This window comes from Siphateles boraxobius, unplaced genomic scaffold (assembly GCF_051911475.1).
Source record: "Siphateles boraxobius isolate OS27281-9 unplaced genomic scaffold, OSU_SipBor_1 1, whole genome shotgun sequence".
Lineage (NCBI taxonomy): Eukaryota > Metazoa > Chordata > Actinopteri > Cypriniformes > Leuciscidae > Siphateles > Siphateles boraxobius.
The window spans coordinates 11,820,001-11,832,521 of record NW_027508699.1 but is presented as its reverse complement, the minus strand read 5'-3'; the positions used below and the strand labels follow the sequence as shown (position 1 = coordinate 11,832,521).

Sequence of the window (12,521 nt, the reverse complement as noted above, 5' to 3'; positions counted from 1 at the left end):
GTGGTGATCTGAAGTATTGTTTATTTGATGTGCATACTCTTGTACATACAGGATGTGTCATTCATTCAACATTGTTTTCTACATTCAGCGAATAAATATCTCAGTCCTTCTTCATCGACACCAAACAGGAAGTCACCTCATTATAAATGATATATAAATAGAATATGAGAATGAATTATCTAGAACTAATTACTAAGTCAAAAACATTTTAAACTTCTACCTGGTAAAAAGCCATTTTTACTATATTTGAATCAAAAATATTGGCATAAAAGCCATTTAAAAACATGTTTGTCTGAAGTGAACTTGTTATGGGTTTTAAAAGCATTTCTTCTTTTTCCTTCTTGGAAGTTTGCTTCTCACACATTTCCTCTGTACAAATGTATAATGAAAAGGCGTTCAAAATGAGTTTTTAATAAACAGAAAACACTTTATCACCATATAAATCATAAATTGCTTACCTTTGCTATAGCTTTTCTGGACTGTTTAAACTGTGCAAGAGATTCTGCAAACAAAGCTGAATGTCAAAGCAGGCCAGACCTTCTGAACAAAAACCTCTGTTTAGGATACTTACCGTCTTCAGATGGCAGGTCCTGGTCACAGTTTGTGGTCACCTGTCACAAAAGAAATGTTTCAGAGTCCAGTCTGGTCAACACATATCAAAGCTTATCCTGTACATTAAGATCCATCTCCTTGTACCGTTTCTACAGCTCTGATTTGAGAGAGAGAGGGTGTCTCCACCTCGGTGTCGTTCTCGCTCAACTGGCCCCCGTCCTGCAGTTTCCCGAGTCGGTTCTGTGCTGCCGTCACACGCAACTTCATGGTGTGGAAGCGAGACTGCAGATCGCCCACTCTGAAGTGCACTGCCTTTCCCTCGAACCACAGACTGTCATTTTCACCTGCCTTGAATCCTGGTGGCTCGTATTCAGGTGGAGTGACTCGAGTTGCAAGGAGACAAAAGCATTGATATTTCACTAAGCATGTTTATTTGATTCCTCAAAAACCATAATATTTGTTATGAATCAACAGTTCTTATCCACTTCACTCTCCATACTGCAGAAGGATATATTGTACCATCATCATAGTAGTAGAGTTTCATAGTGAGGTAAACGGCAGTGGGCAGAGCTTCTAGATTCTGCATGAGGAGGAACAGCTTCCTGATCAGGAGCGTTGAAGCTTTCTTAGTGTCCTCTAAGGTCACTCTCATGGTTCCAGTCACATTACTGAAATGAAGAAAAGAGGTCAAGGCTGGTGTTTGTGAAGTGAATGGACATTTCAATAGATTTTTTTTTTACATTAATTTACACCAAATTAGCTGCATAATGTCCAAAACTATATCCACTACTGTTCAAAAGTTTGAGGTCAGTAAGATTTGTAATGTTTTTGAAGTTTCTTAAGCTCAATAAGGCTGCATTTATTTGAAATACAGTATCAGAAATAAAACAGTAAAATAAGTAAATAATGTAATTTATTCCTGTGATGATCAAGCAAAAATTTCAGCATTATTACTTTAGTCTTGATCCTTCAGAAATCATTCCAATATGCTGATTTGATGCTCAAGAAACATTTATTATTATTATCAATGTTGAAAACAGTGAAATCCTTTTTCCAGGATTCCTTTGACAATTCAAAAGAACAGCATTTATTTGAAAAAATAAATATTTTTTAACATTATAAATGTGTTTACTGTCACTTTTGATCAATTTAATGCGTGAATAGAAATATACATTTGTTTAAAAGAAAATCGTACAACTTTTTTTGTCAACCCAAGCTTTTGAACGGTAGTGCACAGAATGATTGTTATGTAGGACATCCAACTGAGGACATCCAGAAAATGCAAACTACAGAAAATCTGGTTTTACAGATAGAGCAATGTACAATACTACACCTCAGGATGTCCATCTGTGGTCCACACTCTGAGTATCTGAACTTAAACTGATAGGACTCAATGACGTGCTGAGACAACAGACACATGCAAGAGACAAAACAGCAGGTTATTAAAGTCATATTATTGGTGTCCAAATTGTAAATCTTGAGATTAATTGCAATGAATTTTATTCCACCGACAGTCCTAAAAACATAATATCCGCATGTATTTTATAGTATTCATCTTTCCTTGTGACATACATGCAAAAAAGAAAAATCTTTCAGTGCTGAATTCAGTGCTCACCACTGTCCCCTTTATTTTGCTTTGGAATTTTCACGAGTAATAAGTGTTTTTGTATTCCATTGTTTCTGAGGGGCCGTTTACACGACATCGTTTTCAAATAAAAACAGAAAACCTTTTATGTGTTTTGGCTGTTCGTTTACAGAAAAACTGCGTTTTGGAACAAACTTTTGAAAACGTGTTTCAAAGTTTTTGAAACCGATACAGTTATTGTAACATTAAATTCTGAAAATGGTGACGTCATGCGCAAGAGTATTACGTGTTCTGTCTATAGTTGCGTAGTGTTGTCCCCTGTACGTGAAAAATCGTTTTTAGTACATCGTTGTTGTGTAAAGGTACCCTAAGGAATCTATTTTTCTATGAGTTGCCGTGGTTTCTGATTAGGTTCATCTGTGTCTTGTTTGTGCATTATTCTTTTGTGTCTATATTCCTCTGCTTGCTATCTTTAAATAAATATACAGCTTGCGTTTAGATCTAACTTATACTCCTGTGTTCCACAAAACTCAAATTGTTTCTCTCCCGCTTTATGCATTTAACATTATTCTAATGCAGGTCAAAAAAAGGGTCAACTTAAAGTTCAATTTCAATAGAAAATTAATATTTTCTGGGGCAAAAAAATATGATTTAGAATTTTGTCTTTAGTATAATAAAATATAAAAGCCAATTATTTTATTTTGGAATTCCACTTACCCAGTACCTCGCACAGTATAAATAGTCTTGAACATGAAAGTATATTTGAGGGTCCTTGGCATATAATAAAAAATAAAACAAAAACATAAACCCTATCTAAAAAATCCATGGAGGATTGAAAATTGGAACTTACATTACTGTCATCTGGGCTTGTGTGTACCTGTGAATATAAAAGTGCATTTTTATGTGTATTTCTTATAAAAAATATATATATATTATATAAATAAAAAAACGCATTTACTTATGCATACTGACCCCAATAACCACCATTTGAAGCTGCAAAGAGTTAAGTAGATTAATGCCGTGACAAAAATAATAGAAATATAGATTTCTATCTAAATATGGTACTTTTGACTTACATATCTCTTCTCCAAAGCATCAAAACATCCCATCAGCCTTGGAGGACAGAAGTATGGTTATAATTACTTTTCATCGCATCTTAGCATTTTTTACAATTTAGAGAATCATTACAAATATATAACATATGCAACATATTACCATTTGACGAGTTTGCGGGCTCCAGGGCAAGAACAATCCTTTTTGAGGACTTTGATACACAAATCTGAAGAACAACATTCATCGATGAACAAACTTGGATGAGATATTTCAAACAGCCTGATGTTCGGCCATTAATAAACCAGTGTGAATATTTATACCTTCCAGGTATCTGGATCTGTAGGAGTCCTCGGGAAATATCCCACGCAGATAGGTGATGGAGGAGACAGCTATAACCACCATGCGCTTGACAAACACCAGTGACTGAGTCTCAGTATCCAGCGCCTGATGAAATACACTGGTTCAGTTCAATTCACATTAACACAGCTTTACAAAGAACAGTGCCTTGAAGTTCATATCCACATACAGATACATAAATGTTCTCAAATGACACAGAATGACAAATGCTTTGTCATCTAATAGAATTATAGCTTTGGGACCTTTTTAAGAATAGATGTGAAAATGCATTATCCAAACTTAAATAGGTGTAAATTATCACTGCTTTGAACTCTTTTTTTTAAAGAAGACAATGGTTAAGTAAAAGCAATTAAAATTAAAATATTACAATAATATTTTGTTATTAGCTTAGCAATATTTTATATAACTTACCACTGTATTACAGAAATTACCTTTTAGTCTTCACCAAAATTCCAGTTAACGTTAAGTTACCTCAGGGATTGTTTAACTTAAGTTAACTTAACTTACAGTAAAAAGGTGGTGCGTTTGCGACCACTGTCATAATCACGTTAATAATAAAAGGAAGAAAATATGACTCTGACAGCTTCTTATAATGACTGAAGCAGACATCAAATTAATATACTATGATTTAATAGCAGTAACACGACGGAAACCACTTAAAGGTTTTAATTGAGCTCCTTATTTGGAAGCATTGCATATTTTGTAAGGATAGCCTATATTTTATTTACGTACCATCACAGTGTAAATGTCATTGAAGTATCTCACCTCAGCAATCACCTGTTTGTCTTGAGTCAGTTTCTTCTGTCTGGTTGTCATGTTCTCGCTAACGTTAACTGTAACGTTAATGTTAGCTTTCCCACACTGATATGATCCCCTCAAAAACGGTTATGGTATCAATAAATAAATCAACAAGTTAATAATTCAATGAATCTATCGATGTTTATGTAATACAAATTGTTATTTGATTAATATTATAATTTATTGTTAAAAACCGTTAGAAGAATACATCTATAACTTTGTAAGGTAAACCGTTGTCTGTCCGCGACAAATCTGTGAGCGCGCGCGGATCACTTGTCAGCGATCACGCGCATTTGGCGGCAAACACAAAGCCCTCATCTCAATGAATATCATTTGATTCATATATTTACTAATATTAATGCAGTACTACATATTTATTTATCCTACTGAGTTCATTAAACTATACAATAAATAACCTTCATTTAAATAAACTGTTTATAGTTAAAAATGGTTTATTGTTTGAAATGCAAAGATTTGTTGGCAGTACAATCAGCACATCTCTTTTCACAACAAAAAGCAGGTAAGACACATTATACATACTAGCTCAAATGTTAACAGTATATTTCAGGTAGTTTTGAGTATGACGCACTTTGGTCCTACAACTTCCCATGATCACTATAAATATTAATTATTACCACTCTTACACATGGATGTGCATGGATGGATCATTACACAATGCTGCACAGTCTAGTGTGTGTTTTAGTGTTGTTTGGAGAAGTAGTCTTTGCTCTGCTGTACGTCGGGCTTGATTGTGTCTTTTCCGGGCTTCCATCCGGCTGGGCAAACTAAAAAGTGGCAACAAAAAGGCACATTTATATTAAATATTACAGATATATTTTTAAAAAATGGAAACCCATTTTACACTGTACTGTATGAAAGGAATAGTATGTAAAATCGAGAAGAACTTTCAGTCCAAAGGCAAGAAAATATGCTGTACCTTCTCCATGTTTGTCGGTGAACTGAAACGCCTGCACCAAGCGCAGGGTTTCATCAATAGAGCGGCCCACTGGCAGGTCATTGATGGTTATCTGCCTCAGGATGCCTTTGTCATCAATGATGAAAAGACCTCTAAGTTAGAAAAAATTCAAAGAAGTTAATAACAATATACAGAGGGAGATCTGAATTGTTTTTTTTTCTAATATTGTGTGCCAAAATCCATAACTACGAAGTAGTACAAGTACAATACACTACAAGAGTCTGTAAGATTTTTAAGTCTCTAATGCTCACCAAGACTGCATTTATTTGAAACCGCAATACTGTGAAATATTATTATACTTCAAAATAACGGTTTTCTATTTCAGTATTTTAAAACATAATTTATACCTCTGACGGTAAAGCTGAATTTTCAGCATCATTACTCCAGTCTTCAGTGTCACATGATCCTTCAGAAATCATTCTTATATGATGATTTGTTTATCAAGAAACATTTCCTATTATTATCTATGTTGAAAGCAGTTGGGCTGCTTAAACAATTTTTGTAAACTGTGATACATTTATTTTCAAGAATCATTGATTAATAGACAGAACCGCATTTATTTAAAATAGAATTCTTTTGTAACATTATAAATGTCTTTTCTGTCACTTCTGATTCATTTAACGCATCTTTGCTTAAAGTATTAATTTCTTTAAAAAATATTGAATGGTAGTGTGTATGGCACTTTACCTTTTTTTTTTTTTTGATTTAGGTAATCCCGCCATACCTGTATGCAATACCCTCATCTTCCTTCAGTACACCATAGTCTTGAGATATGGAGCGGAGGGAATCTGCCACCAGAGGGACCTTCATATGTCCTAAACCACCTTGTTTCCGAGGTGTGTTTATCCTGTTATGATCATGTCATACATAGATAAGTTCTTGAATATTGAATAACTCTGTCTGTACAATAGAATAGCACTTTAAAACTTCTAAACACAAGGTGTTTTTTAAGCAAAGAATAACTTTCACTATAAAGAGTAGAGTAACACATTTTAGAGGTTTTAAATTGACACCACAACAGACCCGCCAGCCATTGTGAGACAGGGTTATTATTGTTAACTAAAACTGAAACCATCATTTATCGTATAACAAGTCGACATGAAACAGAAGTTGCGATAGTCTTTTCTTTCCTATTGTGAGTGAAATGGCTTCTTCAATGGTTGTGGATTGGTATTTACTGTTATGTCATGTGAGTGACAGGTTGTCCCAACCTCGCGCCAGTAAACACGTCATCAAAGAAGAGAATTACGGGGCCCCAAAAGGGACATGGTGATGGAGATGGGATATCAAAATATATTTTAATGCTTTTGCGGTTTTTCACAAAAGTATTGCGTTCCCCTGAGAAACTTTTGCGTCTGCGATTGTTTCCCCGAGATATTTTGCTTTCCTTTTGAGTTCTTTGCGAGAGAATGCAAAAGCATTTAAATAAGAGCTGTCAAATTGATTAACCGAGATTAATCACACCTAGCATAAAAGTTTGGGTATCAATATATATATATATACACACACAAAAACGTTTATGTTAGATATGATTAATCATGATTAATTGATCTGACAGCTCTAAGTTAAAGCAACACCAAGTGATTTTTCCTCTGCGGTCGCCCTACAGGTTGGAAGCGGAATTGTCCATTAGCGCTTTCGTAAATAATTTAGCCTACCGCAGCCTACTGTCGCACGCGCACGCACATGCTCTCTGTTTATCCAGCACCGGCTTTGGAATCAACAATGGCCACAGACAAGGTAGAGTATGATGCATGATTTTATGAAAGTATGATGTATTGCGACATCACAAAAGAGCATTTGTAGCAATTGTAACGCTTGCCGTAAAGCAAGTCAAATCAGTAGTTTTCTTATTTCTCATTAGAACTACAGAAACGCGACCCGATCTGGCAATCTTACATAGCGTGGATATATCAGATAAAGGACCGCAAAGCTGTAGCATAAGTGCATTTCACCATGTCACGACTTGATGAACCACTGAAACGATTTTGGAAACATTATTTTAAGGTAAAAAATCGTACTTCTACCCATCTCATATTAGAGTCCTTTTAGGGGCTCTAAAAAATAATTTTATATCATTGATACTAAAATAGCACTGGTGTGAGATCACTGTTGTTCATTTCACATGCAATGGGGGTGTTTCTTTAAGACACAACAGCATAAAGCAGACTGTTTTAAGAGCCTGAGAGAGGGTGACAAAAAAAACTTTAGCAGCATCGGACATTTGGGAAAAAAATATTTTAAAAGTATGACATGGCCCTTTAAAGTTTGACTTTTTTTCTTCATCTGTATCGCTTACCAGGCAAGATGACAGAAGTGGGAATCAACAGAGGCACCAATGACCTCACAGTTGATTTTCCCGAACTCCTCAGCCGCATCACTGAAGGCGATGATCTCAGTGGGGCAAACAAAGGTGAAATCCAATGGATAGAAAAATAATACAACATACTTCCCTGGAAACAAGAGCAATAAAGCATTTGTCACAAGTGCACAAGGACACTCACACAATGTGTGTGCTATCTCTAATAAAGTATTTGTGTTCAAAGTCACACCCTTGAGCTTCCTGGTGATGCTTCCTTGCAGAGGTTTTTTTATTTATTTTATTTTTTTACAGTTAAATATTCTTTATGTATCACATATTACAGAACATTCTGCTTGTATCTTGACAGCTCTTCTTAACTGAACTAATGTTAAGGTCATACCTTTGTAGTCAGACAAACTGAGATCTTTAAACTGTCCATCTGGCATCACAGCTTTGGCTGTAAAGTCTGGAGCAGGCTTGCCAATATGTGCGTTTCCGGCTGACATTTTCTGCTAGGTTCAAGAGAAGAAAATGTTTTTCATGAAAAACAATAAAATAAGAAATAACAGGAACTCTTTTTGTAAAAAATAAATAAATAAATGTTACTTTAAAGCCACATTTCAGAAAGGAAAAAGTATAAAAACAGTATAAAGAGCATGCACATCAAAGAGCAAAAAAATTTGAAGATTAATTGCTTGTTAGGAATAGAATAGAAAATGTAAATTGGTCCTCAGGAAGTAATTTTCGTTCGTTATTTCAATATTTCCCCAAATTGCAACACATCTACTAATGATTACTGACTGTCGTAATAGTATATTAGTAAAGATATTATAAAGTGAATTGACGTAACCCTATTTTCATACAAATTCAGCATTATAATAATTTTGTGTAGTTTTCTATGGCACTTTACATTGATCGAACTGCAACAGGTGGGCGCCTTACAAACATGTTCACATGGGAACAATTTCACAATGCATTATTAATTCAAACGTATGCAAAGACAACATACATGTAAATATCGCAATTACGGAAAACGAAACTCTCACAGCAAAAGCAGTAACGTTAACGAAATTACTTGGAAATTGCCCCGGTAAAACAAGAGCATAAGATGTGTTCGATTACTTTTCATAAAACGCATTTTCACTGGAAAGAAAAGAAAAGTTTAACTGAGTATTTCATACCTTCGGCTGTCTTCCACAATCCTACTCTCTCTATTAATGAATGAGTGTGAACTCTCACGGCAGTGGTTGGTGTTTAAATAGGTCACACTCAAGTATCGCGATACTCCGTGAGATCCACTGCCTCGACTCAAAAGTAAATGCTCCGTAGTGGAGTGACCACTGAGATCTGTTTATGCCAGCATGACTTTGCACATTTTCTGTGCTGAACACATGCGTATATGCTATGTGCTGTTTCTAAATCCACTGCTATACAAATTAGCCCAAATAGGCCAACTTATATAGTGAAAACTTACTTCAACCAAAATATCTAATTAATTTTTAGTAAGCAACAGCCTATGTAGGGATTACCATAAACTACATCTGGTTACAGCGAGCGGGTTAATTATGAACTGTTCCTAAGAGATTCATTAATTTGTTTTAAAACTAATACATTTAAAAAAAATAGTGTAAACATTTGTGTTACAGTTAGGAACTTACAGGCAAAACACTTTTATTTCTGCCTAAAGCAAAACTCCTTTAACAAAACTTTGTTCCTCAAATTCTAACGTTAGCCTAATCAACCGTAAATTTCATGTCATGGGGCTTCTGCAATGTGACTTTCTGTCAGAGGTTTTGTCTCTCTTAATTCACTAGATTTTCCTCAACTTTACGATAGACACATAAAGACCCTCACTGACCTCAGATTATATTCTTTCTGCCCTACACGTTCACTGAATTGCTATGTCATAAGGTAAATAGCACTTTGTTTCCTTATGGAGGAGGAGGAGGAAACCTACTTTTGGGGATTTTCCATATTGCCATTGTGTCAGACTGATGCTTTATCATTCCTTTGGGGTCTGTCAGTTAGCCTATCATATTTCATATTAATTTCCTCTTCCATTTTATCTGCTGCAGTTCCCAGAGTGTAAATCATTGCACTCACCCAAACATACATAAATCTTTGTCGGATACACTAAACACAATAGCTTGGCATTCCAAACATTTCCTCTGGCCTATGTTTAAGCTATCGTATGTTCTTTGATTTTAGGCAGTGTGTAAAAGTAGCTGTCATTTGCAGACTTCATCTTTTTACCTCTACCTCCCCCTCTCTTTCAGCGTCCCGTCTCTCAACCTAGTTGTCATGGGCACCAAATGAAGGGTCTGATAAGAGGCGGCTGGACACAAAGAGATCGTATTAAAAATGCAGCTGTGGGCTTCAGATCAAATGATACCTCAAACGTGTGTTTTAAAAAAGAACTGCTTTCAACCAACAAACATTGGCATAATCAGCATATCCCACATTAGTAATGACCATCTCTACTGCTTTGTGTCACGGTTACAGGTTTTAGTGAAAATGTATTACAAACAACATCCATATCCCAGGTTTATTTGCTCACTTGAAAGTATAGGTCCAGTGTGCTAAATCATGAAAGGAATGCTTTTGCAGGATTACATATCTAAACAGACTTACAGCATGTCAATATGAAATGTCTATGCTAATAAGAGCAAAGTAAAATCAATATAGTCATAAATCATGTTATAATCATGCTATTTGATCCTTGTGGTTGTTAAGAAACACTCATTCGGATTCAATGCACTGTAAATTATGCCAAACATTTTCATTTTTGTGTCACTATACTGGCCACTGTTATTCATACACACAGCAAACTGAGCAAAATGCGACAAACAATATGCTGAGTCAGTCTTGTTCAACAAAGAAAGAAACAAGGTGGAAATTGTGCAATGAAACAGGTTTAATAGAAATGTGCACAGTATTAATCCCAAATTTATTTATGAAATTACTCATGACCATTCACAAATAAACTATTATTAATTTTTTTTGTTTTGTTTTTTTGTAGCCAAGCAGCTGACAAAATGGAGGAAAGCATTATTTCTTGTCGAGAACACTTATTTTAATTACTCTCGTGCACATGGACAGCAAAACTTGTTAGGAAATAAATAACAACTTGAACAAATATAAAAGATTTGCTGTCAAGCAATTATGATAAACTACAATTTCATGCAATTTAGTGTATTTAAAATATATTTAAAATGTAATTGTAATGTAATTTAAATGTAAAATCACTTGTACTTTACATGTGCTTTAAAATTTTAATCAAAGTTCTGCTTTAAAGCACAACAAATTAATAATAAAACAATTATTTAAAAATGTAAAACTTTAAATTGGACATGTGTGTACTCTCTTTAAGTGCCTGTTTATTTTATTAATATTGTATTATAGTACAGTTTTTAAAAAATATGCTTTTAAGATTTGAAGTACAACAAAAGTGCACATTAACTACAATTAAATGCATTTCTTTTTCACAAGGGCTGGTCAGTATCGCTTTTCAAAGTGTGGAAAACCAGACTTGACGCAATGATTGACATTTGGGGATGTTGACACGTTACAAACTGAACAGCTTGAACTAATTAAATAAAATGAATTTCATGCAAATATAACTGAAAGTTCATTGTACTTACTAGAAAAAAGTTACGCGAAATCAAAATCTGATTTTATTAAGCGGAACTTAAAATGATTGAGTTGCAGCAGATTTCTCGTTTCCATCAGCATGCACTGCGTCAGACTGTATAAGGAGAATAAATGCTGAAATTATGTGTAATTTTGTGTGTTTTTGCACCAAGATTAATATAGGGAGAGATGTGTTAGTGTTTAATGCTCTGTTATGTTGGGATTTACAGGGGTTTCCGTTATGTTGAAGTTTCCATTGTGATGAAGAGTAGAGCCAGTGGTTAAAGGATAGGCTGCAAAACATCCATTCTAAACACTCAATGTTGATACATGCAAAAATAGAGATAGTCTCACTCTCTTTGATAGTTATTAGCACATGCTAGTGAGCCGATGCTAACTAGCACTTGGCTTTAGACTTAATATGATATTGATATAAACAAACTAGTTCGTTTATTTAATATTTCAGTTAATTAACATGTCTGTGTAGTACAAATATATAAAAAATTATCCCCTGGTTTCACCAACAAGACTTAAGCCCAGACTAAAATGCAAGTTTGAGCTGTTTTAACTTAAAGCAACTTGCACTGACATATAGTATCTTAAAATAAGTCAGTGCCATAGTTTTGTTTTAAGATGCACGGTTACCAGAACTAATGTGCCATTTAAAAAGCATGTTTAAAAGCCTGTCAATTAATTCTAAGGCACGTATATAAAGCTAAATATCCTAATTAAACTAAGGTCTAATCCTTGCTTAATCTAAGCCCTGTCTGCGAAACCGGGCCTATAAATCCTACTAACTTAATCTTTGAGTCAGTTAATTTAAAATACATTTTTTTTAGTTTGTTTCCACAATGGTTTGAGTATTCTGAAACAATATCGCGTTTTACAGTGTCTTGCATTTTCATATGCCTTAATTTTGAGTATTGAAGTAGCATTAACTAATTAAAAACATCCACTTATTTGCTTATTTTAACTTATAAAATACTATGTTTTAAATATTAATGAAAACTGCAATATTTTTATATTGGATCGTTTGGATGCAAATGTTGTACAGACACTATGCGTTTGAATTTTTGTACATTCAAATACAGGAATACACTGCTTTTTTGCATATTATATTTTGAATGCAATTTAGGAAAAAAAAAATCTTCATGCACCGCTTCACATCAAAACAATTAGGTAAGGTGTTCACTAGGGGTTATTCTACAGCAACAGGCTCTGTTACTGCTTGTCTTGAGGAGCCGTGCTGTCAGTGCCTGCTGTGATGG

General features: G+C 34.5%; 2 protein-coding genes across 4 annotated transcripts; both read right to left on the bottom strand.

Annotated features, from left to right (window-relative positions):
* Window position 1: 1 nt before the first annotated feature.
* On the bottom strand, window positions 2-4,496 carry zte38 (zebrafish testis-expressed 38). Of its 2 annotated transcripts, none has more exons than XM_077207442.1 (12): window positions 4,313-4,496; window positions 3,511-3,634; window positions 3,353-3,416; window positions 3,214-3,250; window positions 3,110-3,130; window positions 2,988-3,014; window positions 1,886-1,953; window positions 1,072-1,220; window positions 697-935; window positions 572-611; window positions 459-502; window positions 2-369 (listed from the first exon to the last, which is right to left on the bottom strand). In XM_077207442.1, the coding sequence occupies exons 1-12, from the start codon at window positions 4,361-4,363 to the stop codon at window positions 316-318; spliced, it is 918 nt and encodes a 305-aa protein (XP_077063557.1). In that variant the 5' UTR covers window positions 4,364-4,496; the 3' UTR covers window positions 2-315. The 2 variants fall into 2 exon arrangements, with proteins under 2 accessions (XP_077063557.1, XP_077063596.1); XM_077207481.1 differs by having other exon boundaries at window positions 4,325-4,496.
* Window positions 4,497-4,779: 283 nt separating this feature from the next.
* Window positions 4,780-8,927, bottom strand: prdx1 (peroxiredoxin 1). 2 transcript variants are annotated; one of them, XM_077207817.1, is made up of 6 exons: window positions 8,805-8,927; window positions 8,024-8,132; window positions 7,621-7,774; window positions 6,046-6,168; window positions 5,283-5,413; window positions 4,780-5,130 (listed from the first exon to the last, which is right to left on the bottom strand). In XM_077207817.1, exons 2-6 carry the CDS (start codon window positions 8,127-8,129, stop codon window positions 5,045-5,047), a joined length of 600 nt encoding a protein of 199 aa, XP_077063932.1. In that variant the 5' UTR covers window positions 8,130-8,132; window positions 8,805-8,927; the 3' UTR covers window positions 4,780-5,044. The 2 variants fall into 2 exon arrangements, with proteins under 2 accessions (XP_077063932.1, XP_077063839.1); XM_077207724.1 differs by having other exon boundaries at window positions 8,024-8,135; window positions 8,805-8,922.
* Window positions 8,928-12,521: the final 3,594 nt, after the last annotated feature.

Bases quoted from the DNA above. Each gene is read 5' to 3' on its own strand.
- prdx1 (XM_077207817.1), bottom strand. From the start codon at position 8,129: ATGTCAGCCGGAAACGCACATATTGGCAAGCCTGCTCCAGACTTTACA. The intron at 7,775-8,023 runs GTATGACCTTAA...TCTTGTTTCCAG, and splicing joins CAGTTTGTCTGACTACAAAG to GGAAGTATGTTGTATTATTT. The intron at 6,169-7,620 runs GTAAGCGATACA...TGATCATAACAG, and splicing joins CACTTCTGTCATCTTGCCTG to GATAAACACACCTCGGAAAC.
- zte38 (XM_077207442.1), bottom strand. From the start codon at position 4,363: ATGACAACCAGACAGAAGAAACTGACTCAAGACAAACAGGTGATTGCT. The intron at 3,015-3,109 runs GTCAGTATGCAT...TTATATTCACAG, and splicing joins TTCAAATGGTGGTTATTGGG to GTACACACAAGCCCAGATGA. The intron at 936-1,071 runs GTACAATATATC...TTGCAACTCGAG, and splicing joins ACTCTACTACTATGATGATG to TCACTCCACCTGAATACGAG.